The sequence below is a fragment of the Rana temporaria genome, chromosome 10, assembly GCF_905171775.1.
Source record: "Rana temporaria chromosome 10, aRanTem1.1, whole genome shotgun sequence".
Lineage (NCBI taxonomy): Eukaryota > Metazoa > Chordata > Amphibia > Anura > Ranidae > Rana > Rana temporaria.
Genome location: NC_053498.1, coordinates 22,507,746 through 22,524,694, shown reverse-complemented (window position 1 = coordinate 22,524,694; position 16,949 = coordinate 22,507,746). Strand labels below are relative to the sequence as shown.

Sequence of the window (16,949 nt, the reverse complement as noted above, 5' to 3'; positions counted from 1 at the left end):
TGACCTCACAAATGCGCTTCTGGAAGAATGGTCAAACATTCCCATAGACACACTCCTAAACCTTGTGGACAGCCTTCCCAGAAGAGTTGAAGTTGTTATAGCTGCAAAGGGCGGGGCCAAGTCAATATTGAACCCTACGGACTAAGACTGGGATGCCAATACTTTTGACAATATAGTGTATATATAAAATTACCATCTACAATTTTATTCTTTAACCTTGACCATAATACTGTATATAGTATATACAGCACATTCCTAGCAACTTCCTTGTGTTTGTATTTCAATCTGTTTAATAGAGTATTTTCTTTTTATATGTCCTTTAGGTAAAGACGTAATAACTACTGTCAAAAAAAGCTGCTTCCCTTCAGATTTCAAGGATTATTGTGACAATTATTTTGAATTAGATTCTCGTCCTAAATTTCACATTTCCGTATACTCCAAATGCTGCAATGAAACGGACGGGTGTAATACAGGCCCAATCCAAAGTAAGTAGGACTTTTTTAAGCGTAAGCAAACAGTTTGGTGTACAGTTTACATATATTTTTACCTGCCTGAGAGAGATGTAATTATTTTCATCAGTTTTCCAATCCAGGCACCTCTGCCAGATACTGTGGCCAGGTCCTGATCATTTACTTTTCTCTGCTGCAGTGAAAAACAATACAGCTTGATGAACACTGTGACTGAAGGAGCCTGCTAGTGAAGATCCTTCTGTGTTCTGTTGTCCAATCAACAAGCTCCATTTGGTCTCAGCAGTAAAGTTTGGTTCACTAAAGCCTCGTACACACGATCAGATTTTCCGACGGGAATTGTGTGTTGACAGACTGTTGGCTCATGGAGGCTCCTTACCACATGATCAGCTGTGACCAATCAGAGCTGATCTCAGCGGGAACCCGGAAGTGCTGGTAAATGGCTTTCCTCGGTTCGCGCTGATAGGGAAAGCCGATCAGTGGCACTTCCTGTCAGAGGGGGGTCTGCGCTGATATACAGCACATTGATTATCAGCACAGCCCTCATGAGAGGTGCCCACCACAGCTGCAAATCCGTGCCCATCAGCTGCCAGTCAGTACCCACCACAGTGCCAATCAGTGCCAATCAGTGTCCATCACAGTGCCCATCAGTAACACCTGTCAGTAGCTCATCATCAGTGCTGCCCATCAGTGCCGCCTGTCAGTGCCCATCAGTGCCGCCTGTCAGTGCCCATCAGTGCCGCCTGTCAGTGCCTATCAGTGCCGCCTATCGGTTACCCATAAATTCTACATATTAATGCCTCCTCATCAGTGCCAACTTATCAGTGCTGCCTCATCATTCCCCAGAAAAATAGCAAAAACTTGTTATTTCAAAAATGTCTGTCTTTTTTAGTTTGTTTAGCAAAAAATAAAAACCCCAGTGGTGATCAAATACCACCAAAAGAAAGCTCTATTTGTGGGAAGAAAATTACAAAAATCTTGTATTGGTACAATGTAGCATGACTGCGCAACTGTCATTTAAAGTGCGACAGCGCTGAAAGCTGAAAATTGTCCTGGGCAGGAAGGGGTGAAAGTGTTTGGTATTGAAGTGGTTAGGTTGGACTTTATTACCCTATTGATTTGCATATGTTGGAGCATATATATTTTTGGGATATGCCATATGGACACTTTTCATTATGTATGGGTGTTTTATGTAGATCATTTCACAATGTTAATATTTAGGAGATTTGTAGATTCATTTAGTGCGCTACTGTGGAATTATTTGTCTCTCTTTTTTTGTTCTTACATTGCCATTTGTTTCACCTCATATGCATGGCAATTATACATTGAAGGATTGCGCCATAATTGCGCGCCAAGTTTTTTTTGGCTGGCGGTTGCCATGCGGGCCCCATTGATCTGCAGCTCGAGTTGACTTTCCTACAGCCGCGACATTTTGCTGCCACCTGGCAGTTGAAGTTGTGTTGACTAACTATCCAATTAAATGCAAGCAAAAAAAAACGTTTTTTTCTTGCACATAATTGGATATTCTTTGCACATTTAATTTCACTCTGTTTTACCTTATTCATAAAGATATTGGAAAATCCACTTTGGTAGGTAAAATGTTCCGCTCCTTTTGGTAAATCAACCTCAATGTGTCTTTAGGCGCATCAGAAAAAAATGATTCACCTTGTAATGCAACTACAGATCATATTCAGGGTTTTTCTTTCAGCTGGAACATGGTGGAACTCGGTTCCACCACCTCTGGCTCAGGCCCTCTGCTCCCTGCCCACCACTATCACTTGTAAACACAAGTCCGACTCATGATGGCCTAGGGCAACTGGCCCTTTTGCCCTGCCTTAAAGATGGCCCTGGCTCACCCCCAAACCCTGCACTCTGTGTGTACCCCCCACACCCCAACACTGCAATCTGTATGTAATGCCCCTTAAGATTCTCCCTGTTAGTGAACTTTGACCACACTATTAACCTATTAACCAGTGGAGATGCATCCATAGAGGGCGCAGGAGCACCGCCACTGAAATACAATACATAGATTCATGCATTGCGGTTGAGTTCCTGTACCTATTTTCTGAGAAAAAAAGCCCTGGTCATATTAGGAGAATGGTATGGAGGTTTCTTACTATTGCTGGTCGCTGACTATATTTTCCTTCTTTTTCATGATTTATTTTTCTGTAATGTCAAGTGCCGCCTAGAAACACAACTCTGAACGGTCGTGAATGCCCAGTCTGCTTTGAGGAAGGCTCCGACAAGTGCAAATCAATTGGAATGAAAAAATGTGGTTGCAATCAGCTACAGTGCTTAACCTACAGTGGCCGTGCAGCTCGCCCAGGTAATGTTGCCACTCTTTGATCCAAGCAAGCCTGCTAATGCAGAGACAAAAAACAACAGCTGAGCTATACTAAAAAAATCAGTATAGAGAGGCCTCTATATAAAAATAAAGTGAATAAATAGGATAATAAATATGAATCAAACTGAGTGAACAAAAATAAGTACCGTTTTTATCGGGGTATTGCGCGCTCCGGCGTATAGCGCGCACCCCTAAAGTGGACCCGCATTCCTGTAAAAAAAGATTTTAGTACTTACAGTTTTGGTGTCTTGCGCGGCGTCCATCGGGGGTCTCGTCGGGTCCGGCGTCTGTCTGCGGCTTCGGTGGTGTCCTCCTTGTCGGGTCCGGCGTCCTTCTGCGGTGTCCTCCCCGCTCGATCCCCGCTTCCCACGCTGAGTTTGAACTACTGCGCCGGCATATACCAAGCGCAGTACACTCGTGTATAGTCGGGCAGGCTCGGCTCCTCTCGCGGTCACGTCCTGTGCGTCCTGTACGTCCAGGACGTGACTGCGAGAGAAGCCGAGCCTGCCTGACTATACACGAGTGTACTGCGCTCGGTATATGCCGGCGCAGTAGTTCAAACTCGGCGCGGGTATCTGCGTATATATCGCGCACCCACGATTTTGCCTTGAATTTCAGGTCAAAAAAGTGCGTGGTATACGCCGATAAATACGGTAAATCTATCCCCAATTGAATGAATGAAAAATCAGTGACAAGTATAATCATGAGAGTCCAATTGATGAACAGTCCGTAAGTAGTAATCAACAGTTCATGTAATAGTGATCCCCAAACAGTGATAAAAATCACAGGAAAAAATGTGTAAAACGATGGTTATCCAGTGCACAAACTGTCAGCATCCAGAAATTGTGAAGAAAGGAAAAACCTCCACCATAAGTAATAGCAGCCTCTTACCGACTGATATTGATCTCTAGTTAGGAGATCACATATGCTTTGAGGTTGATAATCCAAACAGCTTTCCACCAGGGGAATCCTTCATGCAGATAGTCACATCCAGTGCATACCTGTATATCGATATGTCATGAAAAGAGAACTCACATAGTGTAAAATCCAAGGTGTGTTTAATGAAGTATAAAAAAAACGCACTTACAATGCAGATGAGAGTAAGAAGCATGTAAAAATCGAGCCGGTCGGCTCCTCCATATGCATGCCCGTCTTCCGGGTTCAGCTGGTAACGCAGTGACATCAGAACGTCGCCTGCCCAACGTTTCGTCGCAAAGAGGACGTGGTCACACCTTGGATTTTACACTATGTGAGTTCTCTTTTAATGACATATCGATATATGCACTGGATGTGACTATCTGCATGGAGGATTCCCCTGGTGGAAAGCTGTTTGGATTATCAACCTCTAAAGCAGGGGTCCTCAAACTTTTTAAACAGGGGGCTGGTTCACTGTCCCTCAGACCGTTAGAGGGCCGGACTATAAAAAAAACTATGAACAATTTCCTATGCACACTGCACATATGTTATTTTGAAGTAAAAAAAACAAAATGGGAAGCCCCCCGCCCCTCACCATTGCAAGCCCCTCACGATCATTGCAACTCTCCCCTTCATCATTATAAGCCCCCCCTCACAATCATTAATTGCAAACCGATCATGATCATTGCAAGCCCCCCCACCTCACCATCATCATCCCCCCATTGCAAGCCTCCCCTCGCCATCATCATTGTAAGCCCCTCATTGCAAGCCCCCACCCCCCCCCCCTCACAATCATTAATTGCAAGCCAATCAAGATCATTGCAAACCCCCCCCCAATCATCATTACATCATCATCATCAGCCCCTCATTGCAACCCCCCTCACCTTTGCAAGCCCCCCTCACCATCATCAGCCCCTCATTGCAACCCCCCCCTCACCATTGCAAGTCCCTCATTGCAAGCCCCCCCACCTTCATCATTACATCATCAGCCCCTCATTGCAAGCCCCCCCACCATCATCATCATTACATCATCATTTCATCATCATCAGCCCCCCCACCATCATCATTACATCATTATCAGCCCCCCCCACCATCATCATCATCATCATCAGCCCCCCCCCACCATCATCATCATCATTACATCATCATCAGCCCCCCCCCCCCACCATCATCATCATCATCATCACATCATCAGCCCCACCATCACCATCATTACATCACCATCAGCCCCCCTCACCATCATCATCATCCCCCCCACCATCATCAACATCATCATTACATCATCATCAGGCCCCCCCCCCCCACCATCATCATCATCATTACATCATCATCAGCCCCCCCCCCACCATCATCATCATTCCATCAACATCAGCCCCCCTCACCATCGCAAGCCCCCCCCCCCCTCCCTCACTCACCATTGTAAGCCCCTCACAGCCTTTCTTCTCACCTTTGCCAGACTGCTGTCACGATCGCGCTGTGTCACGGCCCCGCTCTGTCACGATGCTCACAGTGTTGGTAACAGTTCTGGCGCGCTGTGATAAATGTCCCGCCCTCCTCCTCCTAGACCAGCTTGTGTGATAGACAGAACACTGGCTCTATCACACGAGCTAGTCTAGGAGGAGGAGGGCGGGACATTTATCACAGTGCGCCCGAACTGTTAACACTGTGATCTCCGTGACACAGCGGGATCGCTGTGTTACAACCTGCCGTGTAACTGGCGTTGCCTGTCAAGGTCGGGTGGGACGGTTAAAGGTCCTCCGCGGGCCGCATGTGGCCCGCGGGCCGTAGTTTGAGGACCCCTGCTCTAAAGCGTATGTGATCTCCTAACTAGTCATTGGTTTTTCATTCATTCACTTGGGGATAGATTTATTTATTTTTGAGGCGTACATGCGGCGTATCAATGTTAAAGCGGATGTGCCACGGGAACAAAATATTAAAAGTCAGCAGCTACAAATACTGCAGCTGCTGACTTTTAATATTAGGACACTTACCTGTCCTGGAGTCCAGCGCCGATCGCAGCAGAGCACGAGCGATCGCTCGTCACTCTGCTGCTCCCCCCGCCATCCACGCTGAGGGAACCAGGAAGTGAAGCGCTGCGGCTTCACTGCCCGGTTCCCTACGGCGCATGCGCGAGTCGCGCTGCGCCCGCCGATTGGCTCACACGCTGTGTGCTGGGAGCCGAGTGTTCCCAGCACACAACGGGCGACAGACGGGATGTGACGGAATGCCCGTCTTTCGCCCGTATCGTGTGGCCGGAAGTGGGTGCAAATACCTGTCTTTAGACAGGTGTCTGCACCCCCCTCCCCCCTGAAAGGTGTCAAAAGTGACACCGGAGGGGGGGAGGGTTCCGATCAGCGGGACTCCACTTTAGGGTGGAGGACCGCTTTAAGTATGGACGTCGTTCCCGCGTCGAATTTTGAAAAATGTACGTCGTTTGCGTAAGTCGTCCGTGAATGGGGCTGGACGTCATTGACGTTCACATCGAAACCAATACGTCCTTGCGGCGTACTTTGGAGCAGTTCACACTGGGAAATTCCACGGACGGCGCATGCGCCGTTCGTGAAAAACGTCAATCACGTCGGGTCATGGTTAATTTACATAACACACGTCCACCTCTTCACAATTTGAATTAGGTGGGCTTACGCCGGCCTATTTACGCTACGCCGCCGAAACTTTCTTTTGAGAATACGGCACTTGCCTGTAAAAGTTGCGGAGGCGTAACGTAAATCGGATACGTTACGCCCGCACAAACATACGCCATTCTACGTGAATCTACCCCTTTATTTTATATAGAGGCCTCTCTATACTGATTTTTTTATTATAGCGCAGCTGTTGTTTTTTGTCTCTATATCTGGTTTTGGTGTAATATAACACTGTTTAGTTGCCGCTGGTTACGTTTTGAATGAGCGCAATATTTTTTCCACTAAAGCCTGCTAATGCACATGTCCGTACACACACACCTACTCAAGTGTTAGAAGGCACAACAATCTATTCAATTAACTGCTTTCCACCCACATAACACATACAGTCGGTATGGAAAGTATTCTGACCCCCTTAAATTTTTCATTCTTTGTTATATTGCAGCCATTTGCTAAAATCATTTAAGTTCTTTTTTTTCCCCCCTCATTAATGTACACACAGCAGCCCATATTGACAGAAAAACACAGAATTGTTGAAATTTTTGCAGATTTATTAAAAAAGAAAAACTGAAATATCACATGGTCCTAAGTATTCAGACCCTTTGCTGTGACACTCATATATTTAAAGCGGAGGTTCACCCTAAAACAATTATATACCATTACATCCAGCATACTTCCGACATCTACAGTATGCTGTTTTTTTTTTGCCGTACATACCGTTTTATTGTTATTTTCCCCCCAGCTTCCGGCTCCCGCGGGAGTGGGCGTTCCTATTCAGAGGTTAGATGATTGACGTCTGGTGAAAAACTTCCCCTGGCGCATAAGGCGCGTCACCAGTTTTCCGTAAGTAGCCGACCTGCGAGTTGGCTCTATACGGCGCCTGCGCCCGCCATGTAGAGCTGACTGCGCAGGCGCCATATAGTCCGGCTACTTACGGAAAACTTGTGACGCGCCTTATGCGCCAGGGGAAGTTTTTCGCCAGACGTCAATCATCTAACCTCTGAATAGGAACGCGCACTCCCGCGGGAGTCAGAACCCGGAAGCCGGGGGGAAAATAACAATAAAACGGTATGTACGGCAATAAAATAAGTATGCTGGATGTAATGGTATATAGATGTTTTTTAGGGTGAACCTCCACTTTAACTCAGGTGCTGTCCATTTCTTCTGATCATCCTTGAGATGGTTCTACACCTTCATTTGAGTCCAGCTGCGTTTGATTATACTGATTGGACTTGATTAGGGAAGCCACACACCTGTCTATATAAGACCTTACAGCTCACAGTGCATGTCAGAGAAAATAAGAATCATGAGGTCAAAGGAGAATCATGAGGTCAAAGGAGAATCATGAGGTCAAAGGAACTGCCTGAAGAGCTCAGAGACAGAATTGTGGCAAGACACAGATCTGGCCAAGGTTACAAAAAAAAAATTCTACTGCACTTAAGGTTCCTAAGAGCACAGTGGCCTCCATAATCCTTAAATGGAAGACGATTGGGACGACCAGAACCCAGAGCTCAAGTCCTGCAGGAATGCGTGGGAACGGAGTTCCTGCACTTTTTTCACAGCAGGAACTCAGTTCCCTTTGCAGGACTAGAGCAGCCGAGCCGCCCGAGCCAATCCTTCACTAAGCGGCGATGCCCAGCTTGAGTCACTGTCAGGGGCAGGCGAACCTTAGTAATCCTTTATGTTACAGGCCGCTTCCTGTATATGGATTCATCGCGTAGTGTGCGGGTATTCCGTCACTTCCTCGATGCCGCAATGTCTCCTGGGAGCTTTTGTCATTGTTCCCAGGAGACATTGCGGAGGTCTGCCGCGAGTTATCGCGGGATTTAGAAAGAACTTGCTTCTAGTAATTAAAACATGCGGTTTAGTAATTATGCATATGAGCGTATCATTTTTTTTTTTGGTGGGGGAGTGGATCTTGGGTGGGAGTTCCCACACTTTTTTCCCCAGGGCTTGACCCCTGCCAGAACCCTTCCTAGAGCTGGACGTCCGGCCAAACTGAGCTATCGAGGGAGAAGAGCCTTGGTGAGAGAGGTAAAGAAGAACCCAAAGATCACTGTGGCTGAGCTCCAGAGATGCAGTCGGGCGATGGGAGAAAGTTGTAGAAAGTCAACCATCACTGTAGCCCTCCACCCAGGGCCGCTGATAAGCCAGTACAGCTGGCCCTGTTGTAGGGGGCCCCGGGGCCAGCAGGGGCCCGGATGGCAACCCCCTTTAAAAAAAAAAATTGTAAAGGGCCCCCCTCCGCTTCTCAATTCGCGGCAGCCCCCCCCCCCTCCCGCTTCTCAATTTCAATTTCAGACGGCAGCCCCCCCCCCCCCCCCCCCGGGTTCTCTGCCCCAGGTGCCTACCAATGTCGCCAATCCCGTAACGTGCTGCAGAGACAGTTTCAAGGCGGGGCCAGGGGTGGAGCTAAAGGCGGGACCAGGGGTGGAGCTGAAGGGGGCCCCGTCAGGTAGGCTGTACGGGGCCCCATGATTTCTATCAGCGGCCCTGCCTCCACCAGTCGGGGCTCTATGGAAGAGTGGCCCGACGGAAGCCTCGGACACATGAAAGCCTGCATGGAGTTTGCTAAAAAAACACCTGAAGGACTCCAAGATGGTGAGAAATAAGATTCTCTGGTCTGATGAGACCAAGATAGAACTTTTTGGTCTTAATTCTAAGCGGTATGTGTGGAGAAAACCAGGCACCTCCCCCTCCGCTTTTTCACAGGCTGCACTAGAAGGACAGACTGAACCAAAGTCGTCCTGGAGCAGGGGGAGCTGGAATATCGTGCCTGCAGAAAGGAATGCCTGAATGCCTTACCAGAGGTGTAGGGGTTCAGGGGAGGCAATACGCTGCAGAACAGAGTCGGGACAGTGGAGGATAAATTTTACACCCCCCCTAAACAGCACACATGATGACTGGCTGCCCACCCTCCTGCCAACGTCACTGGCACTGATGCAAGGAAGGGAGCCGGAGACCTGTCAAGTCAGTGCAATTGACTGCCTGGCTGGGGGAATCCCCTGGCGTGCCGACAGAGAGGGCCTGGAGTGCCAGCTGTGTCACCCGTGCCATAGGTTCGCCATCACTGACTTAGGACCATGTGATATTTCAGTTTTTCTTTTTTAATAAATCTGCAAAAATTACAACAATTCTGTGTTTTTCTGTCAATATGGGGTGCTGTGTACACATTAATGAGGAAAAAACTTTACTGACTTAAATGATTTTAGCAAATGACTGCATTATAACAAAGAGTGAAAAATGTAAGGGGGTCTTAATACTTTCCGTACCCACTGTATGTGGGGTGGCAAAGGGGATGGGCTCTAAAGCCCAAATACTGCACATACACTATATTGTCAAAAGTATTGGGACACCTGCCTTTACGCGCATGTAGCGCCCTGCTCCTGATGGCCAGGCGCTATGTTAAATTTAGTAGATGTCTGAGCGGATAATTGGCTCAGACTTTGATTGATGCAAAATCAGCCTCTGTTCTGGCTGTGGCTGTGTTTGAGTTTGAAGGGATTTCCCACTGTTGCCTGTAGGTGGCGATACCACCACAGGCCAATGTTGGAACTCAGGCAAGCCATGGTGTATTGGGTATCTTTCCCGGAGAACAGCCGAGTGGGATTGGTCTCCCCGCTGGGCATGCTGGGAAAGGATACTTAAGAGACAGACGCCATTTTTATGGGAGTTCTACCTCAAGGCCCTCCTGGCTCGAGATCCGTGATGGTCGTTTAGCCTTGGGGCCCTGTTGGCCCGAGGCTGTACTTCTACCAAGTAGGCCCAGCTATCCTACCTGGGGCCTATGATTTCAGAGTGATCCTGAGCTGTCTGTCTTGTGAGCGGAAGCTACTCAATGGAGGAAACCAGGGGAGGACCTGTCCTGGAGGAGACCAAATGGAAGGCTGATGTCTCGAGAGAGGCCTGGTGATGTTACCCTAAGTGCAAAATCTTAATTTGTTTTCTTTAACCACTTAAGACCCGGACCAAAATGCAGGTAAAGGACCTTGCCCCTTTTTGCGATTCGGCACTGCGTCGCTTTAACTGACAATTGTGCGGTCGTGCGACGTGGCTCCCAAACAAAATTGGCGTCCTTTTTTTCCCACAAATAGAGCTTTCTTTTGGTGGTATTTGATCACCTCTGCGGTTTTTATTTTTTGCGCTATAAACAAAAATAGAGCCACAATTTGAAAAAATTCTATATTTTTTACTTTTTGCTATAATAAATATCCCCAAAAATATATAAAAAAAATCATTTTTTACCTCAGTTTAGGCCGATACGTATTTTTCTACATATTTTTGGTAAAAAAAAATCACAATAAGCGTTAATGATTGGTTTGCGCAAAAGTTATAGCGTCTACAAAATAGATAGTTTTATGGCATTTTTATTAATATTTTTTTTTACTAGTAATGACAGCGATCTGCGATTTTTATCGTGACTGCGACATTATGGTGGACACATCGGACACTTTTGACATTATTTTGGGACCATTGTCATTTTTACAGCGATCAGTGCTATAAAAATGCACTGGTAACTGTGAAAATGACACTGGCAGTGAAGGGGTTAACCTGTAGGGGGCGCTAAGGGGTTAAGTGTGACCTAAGGGAGTGTTTTTTACTGTGTGGGGGCGTGGCCTGGTGTGACACGTCACTGATCGTCGTTCCCTACGACACTGAACAGACGATCACTGACTCTGCCACTAGGAAGAACTGGGAAAGGTTTTTTACACTTACCTCTCCCCGTTCTTCAGCTCTGTGATCCGATCGCGGGACACCGGCGGCCATTGGGTCCGCGGGTCCCATGGGCGCGGTCGCGGAGATCAGGACCCACGGCTGGGATCTTAAAGGGGACATACATGTACGCCCTTGTGCCCAGCCATGCCATTCTGTCGACGTATATCATCGTGCAGAGGTCCTTAAGTTTGTTAAATTAGCCTCAGAAACTGTGTAAATCAAATGTGTTTGGTTTTAAAGGGATGAGGTGGCAGCCCTAAGTGGGTACCTGGCAAAACCAGCTACCCGCTCCCCCCAAAAAGTGGCAAATGTGGGGGGTGCGAACAAGCAGTGCATCCCCTTTTGGGTGGAGCTCATCACCTCCAGGGTATTTTGTTGACACCCCCTTGTTTATTAGCCCAGAAAATGGGCATTTTTTATTTGACAAATTGGACTCCCATTGATATCAATGGGTTTGGGTTTCTTTGAAGTTCACGAACACTGATCCCGATCCCAGGGCAGCTCAGCTCATTACTAAACAACATCCTTAGCAGTAGACTGAATTACAGAATTTTTTAAATCAATGTGCACCTAACAACATTTCTTCTTTTAAGTCTTTTTTTTTTTTTTCTTCTTGCAGATGAACCTCCCAAGGACTATGCAATTCAAGGCTGTGTCACTCCGGGTGCATGCGAACTTAGGCTTCAGGGATTGCCAGGATCTCAGGTTTTAACTGATGGCTACAAATGCACCTAAAGGGGAACATTTGATGGATTGCAGAGTTAACAAATCTGTGTAGTAATTCAGTTATTTGCTTTTCCCTTGATACTGCCCAGCATACTGGAGGTCACCACCTCTTCTCTTCTTCTTGCTTTCTCTCTCCAGTGGGTTACACTTGCATTGCCGAGCAATAACCATCATGTTGGAGGCATTGGTAGTAGGGCTGGTGCTACCATTACTTTAAAGAGGCGGCCCCAGTCCTCTATTTAGCCTAACATTAGTGAGGGGGTTTCTAGTCCTAGGCAATTTCTTAGAACACAACAGGTCGAGCAATGAGTAACAAAGTTACATAGTTAGTCATATTGAAAAAAGACACAAGTCCATCGAGTTCAACCATAAATATAAACAAATAAATAAAAAATAATATCATACAATCCCATATACACAATCCTATACCCACAGTTGATCCAGAGGAAGGCGGAAAAACCCCAGCAAAGCATGATCCAGCAGGGGAAAAAATTCCTTCCTGATCTCCCGAGAGGCAATCAGATTTTCCCTGGATAAACTTTACCTATAAATGTCAGTACCCAGTAGACATGTGCATTCGTTTTCATCCGAATGCATTTTCGTCCAAATTTCGGGGATTTTCATTTTAACAAACGATAACGAACGTGCAGAATCCGAAATCCGACATAAAAAATGTTCGATATAGATAGAAGATTCAACATGATGCCGACAATAGCGATCTGTGTCTATCGAACCTGCGGTGTGCCTAACCTAACTCTATTAGTCCAAGATTATTTGACATAGAGAAAAAAGATTCGACATTATAGAGACACGAAGATTCGACATAGAGAGAAAAGATTCGACATAGAGAGGAAAGATTCAACATAGAGAGACATGAAGATTCGACATAGAGAGACATGAAGATTCGACATAGAGAGAAAAGATTTGACATAGAGAGAAAAGATTTGACATAGAGAGAAAAGATTCGACATTATAGACATGAAGATTCGACATAGAGAGGAAAGATTCGACATAGAGAGGAAAGATTCGACATAGAGAGGAAAGATTCGACATAGAGAGACATGAAGCTAAAAACATACAATCGCCGCGAGCGGACGTTTATGGTCAAATGCTCGGCACATAGGCTATAGAAGAATTCTAATGTTGGTTGACTAGAAATAATAATTAATAAATATAATTATTACTAGTGTCATACAACATTAGAATTCTACTATAGCTTGTGGGCGGAGCATTCTACCAGAAATGTACGATTGCGGCGTCGTACAGTTTAGATGCTTTGTCGAATCTTCTTAAAACATTCGACAGACACCATAAGCCTTCAATGACAGATTCGACCTTAATTCGGATTTTCGAACGAATGCATTTTTTAACGAAACAAAATAAATAAAAACAAATTTCGGGAGTAACAAAATATATTTATTTTTCGGACGAAAACAAAATTCTGAAACGAAATATTTCAGTGTGCACATGTCTAGTACCCAGTTATATTCTGTACATTTAGGAAAGTATCCAGGCCTTTCTTAAAGCAATCTACTGATCTGGCCAGAACCACCTCTGGAGGGAGTCTATTCCATATTTTCTCAGCTCTTTTAGTGAAGAAACCTTCGATGGGGTGGCAGAAGCAGTATGCTGGGCATTTATTACTCTTTATTAATCTGCCCTAAAGCAAACCTGCAGTGTGTGAAACTTTGTCAACTGACATTGGAAAGTGATATACGGCTCCACAGTGTGCATGTATGTAGTGCCAACTTCTACCTAGGAGGAGCCCCTAAGCCCAGAGCACACCAATCCAGGTGAAGAACCTAGAGGTGCCTATTTCTGCTTCCTAATGTTAGGTTATAAACTTTTATTTGACTGCTGGTACACTTTAAGTTGATGAATTGATGATTTATGCAGGAAAATCTTTGCTATATGTTTTGCAACCGCTAGAGAAATGCACCTTCTTGTAACCGCCAAGATATTGTACCTGGACTCTGTCCTGAGCTATGAGCTTCAATAAAACAATATTTTACTCTGCAACCAAATTGTCTCCAGTGTCTCATTCCGCTACAGAAAACCTCAATATATGAGTTCAAATAAACAATAAAACTGAATTATTCAATTGTTTAAAGTAGAAATAGTGGGTGGTGGGAAACTGCTGCAGTTTGACGCCCTGAAGACAAAGTTTAATTTGCCCAACACTCACTTATTTTGTTATCTTCAGCTAAGGTATGCGTACAATTCCCAATTTGGGGATGGTAGTATTACTCTGCGGAGTAGTGATCTGAGAGAGGACACTTTGGATAAGGCCCTGTCTACATGGGCATCCGCTGAAATTTTTTCAAGGGGGGGGGGCACTTTGGCAGCGGCGATACAGTCGCATTTAACCCTTTCTTCAAACACTAGCGGGGGTTAAAAGTGCCCGCTAACGGCCGAATAGCGCAGCTAAAATGATGGTAAAATGCTGCTTTTTAGCGGCGCTTTACCGATAACGCGGCCAGCTGGCAGTGTGAAATAGCTCTTGAGATAATTCAGCTTCACTCAATGCCCATATAAATATAGCCTAGAGAATGTACAGACCCCCCCATTCAGTACAGACCCCACCATTCAGTACAGATGGACCCCCCATTATGCACAGACCCCTCCATTCAGCACAGATGGACCCCCCTTCAGCACAGACCCCCCCATTTCGCACAGACCCCTCCATTCAGCACAGACACCCCCTTCAGCACAGATGGACCTCCTTTAGGCTGCATTCACACCTCGGCGTATATACGCCTGAAGCGCAACGCTCGTGCCGCTGGAGGGGCGAATTTCTATTGATGTCTATGAGATGGTTCACATATCACGCCGAACGCCGAAACACCGTACGCCTGCCGCCTGAAAACAAGTCCCGGACCCTTTTTTTCAGGCGGCATTGGCGTTCGGGTATAGACATCAATGGAAATTATCTGTAAAAATAAAAAAGTAAACAAATTGCGGCAAAATACGCTGCGTGTACGCGGCGTTACAATGTGAATGCAGCCTTAAGCACAGACCCCACTTCAGCACAGATGGACCCCCCATTCAGCACAAACCCCCCCTTCAGCACAGACAGACCCCCCTCCCCCATCCCATTTAGTACTTCAGATCAGCCATCAGCGTGGCACAGGCAGCAGGTTCCCTCCCCCTGTGTACACATAAATATTGTGGGAGGCGGCTTCACTCTGCTCGCTGTGCCTGTGTGACATCCAGCCCGGGACTGCTCAGACAGACCGCAGCCGCGAGACTCTTCAACACCTTCTTGATTTTCCAGGGGGGGTCATTTGCCCCCCTTTGCCCTATGGAGCGGACGCCCATGCCTGTCTACCATTTATAACCAGTTGTTCGGGGGGGGGGGGGGGGGATCTCCTTGTGAAGTGTAGGGCTGCACCTCTTTACAAAGCTACATACATTAGTAGGGGTATACCTCAGAAATTTGATAAGGTATGGGGCAGCTGGATGAACAGTGAACTTACGGTGGCGGACTGAGGGGCGTCTATTAGAGTGCACCTGTAACAGGTGTTGTTATGTGTGTAATATGTCTATAACTGCTTGACGTGTCTGTTTGGAATATTGATTATAACTGAGGGTTGGTGGCCTTTCTAATTGTATTGTTCCGATCACTGTGTGAGGTCTGGTGGGTGGGGGCCAGGGGCGGATCCAGAGTCTAGTCTCGAGAGGGGCACTACCAGAAAATATTTTTTTTTGGGGGGGGGGGCAATTTATCAGGGAAATGGCTGGTGTTAGCGCTTCAATGATCACGGCACTATGGTTGTTTTGGTGTCAGGATGATTGAAAAGCATTATTTCTATTATTACATTGTAATATAAAATGAAATAGTTCAACTCACCATAATGCAGAATCAGTGGGAGCCCCGAGTGTGTCACTTGCCACGTCACCTGCCACCAGATGCAGCTTGTCACTTGCCACGTCACCTGCCACATGTTGCGGATTGTCACTTGCCACGTCACTTGCCACACGTTGCGGATTGTCACACGTTGCAGGTTGTCACTTGCCACATCACCTGCCACATGTTGCAGATTGTCACTTGCCTGCCACCAGATGCAGATTGTCACTTGCCACATGTTGCAGATTGTCGCTTGCCATGCCACCTGCCACCAGATGCAGCTTGTCACTTGCCACGTCACCTGCCACATGTTACGGATTGTCACTTGCCACGTCACCTGCCACATGTTACGGATTGTCACTTGCCACGTCACCTGCCACATGTTACGGATTGTCACTTGCCACGTCACCTGCCACATGTTGCAGATTGTCGCTTGCATTGTCACCTGCCACCAGATGCAGCTTGTCACTTGCCACGTCACCTGCCACATGTTGCAGATTGTCACATCACCTGCCACAAGTTGCAGAATGTCACTTGCCTGCCACCAGATGCAGATTGTCACTTGCCACATCACCTGCCACATGTTGCAGATTGTCACTTGCCACGTCAACTGCCACATGTTGCGGATTGTCACTTGCCACTTCACCTGCCACATGTTGCAGATTGTCACTTGCCACGTCAACTGCCACATGTTGCGGATTGTCACTTGCCACAAGTTGCGGAAGTTACTGCAGGGATGCAAGGCGGGCGAGGGCGGTGAGAGATGATGTCACCTCTCTGCTAAATCAACCCCCCCCCCCCCACCACCGGCTTGTTAATTGGCCAGCTGCCCTCACACCCACAGAGCCGACCAGCTGACCACCCACTCTCTGACTCTCACTCGCCACGGAGCCACCCGATCAGACTCTCCAGCGCCTGCATATTCTGCAACTACCGCCCGCTCAGACTCTGCGGTGCCCATGGATTCCGCAACTAACAAATTTCTCGGGGTGGCAATTTCCCTGTTGCCCCCCTGGATCCGCCCCTGGTGGGGGCAGGAGTCAATGCTGAAGAATTGTATATAGTTTCTTTGTGTGTATGGCCCGTTGGGCCTTGTTTGTGTTTGTATTTGCCATGACAAAATCAATATATACAATAAAAAAATAAATAAATAGTTTAAAGTATATCTAATCCTAAAAACGAAACTGATTAACCACTTGACCTGCAGCCCATTTACCCCACTTTATGAGCTCAGAGGAAGAGCAGTGGAGAAGGTGGCCGGCTGACCGATGCTGTTCAACAATTTTTCAGTCCTC

The 16,949-nt window shown here is 46.8% G+C and overlaps 1 protein-coding gene across 2 annotated transcripts in view; it reads left to right on the top strand.

The window, feature by feature from the left end:
- The window catches only part of LOC120916432 (phospholipase A2 inhibitor and Ly6/PLAUR domain-containing protein-like), a 73,772-nt gene extending 61,621 nt beyond the window's left edge, over positions 1–12,151 (top strand). For both annotated transcript variants that reach the window (XM_040327400.1, XM_040327399.1), the window contains exons 3-5: positions 324–485; positions 2,647–2,793; positions 11,701–12,151. In XM_040327400.1, coding sequence (XP_040183334.1) covers positions 324–485; positions 2,647–2,793; positions 11,701–11,816 — 425 coding nt within the window. In that variant the 3' untranslated portion in view covers positions 11,817–12,151. The remainder of the gene's footprint in view (positions 1–323; positions 486–2,646; positions 2,794–11,700) is intronic.
- The last annotated feature ends 4,798 nt before the right edge of the window (positions 12,152–16,949 follow it).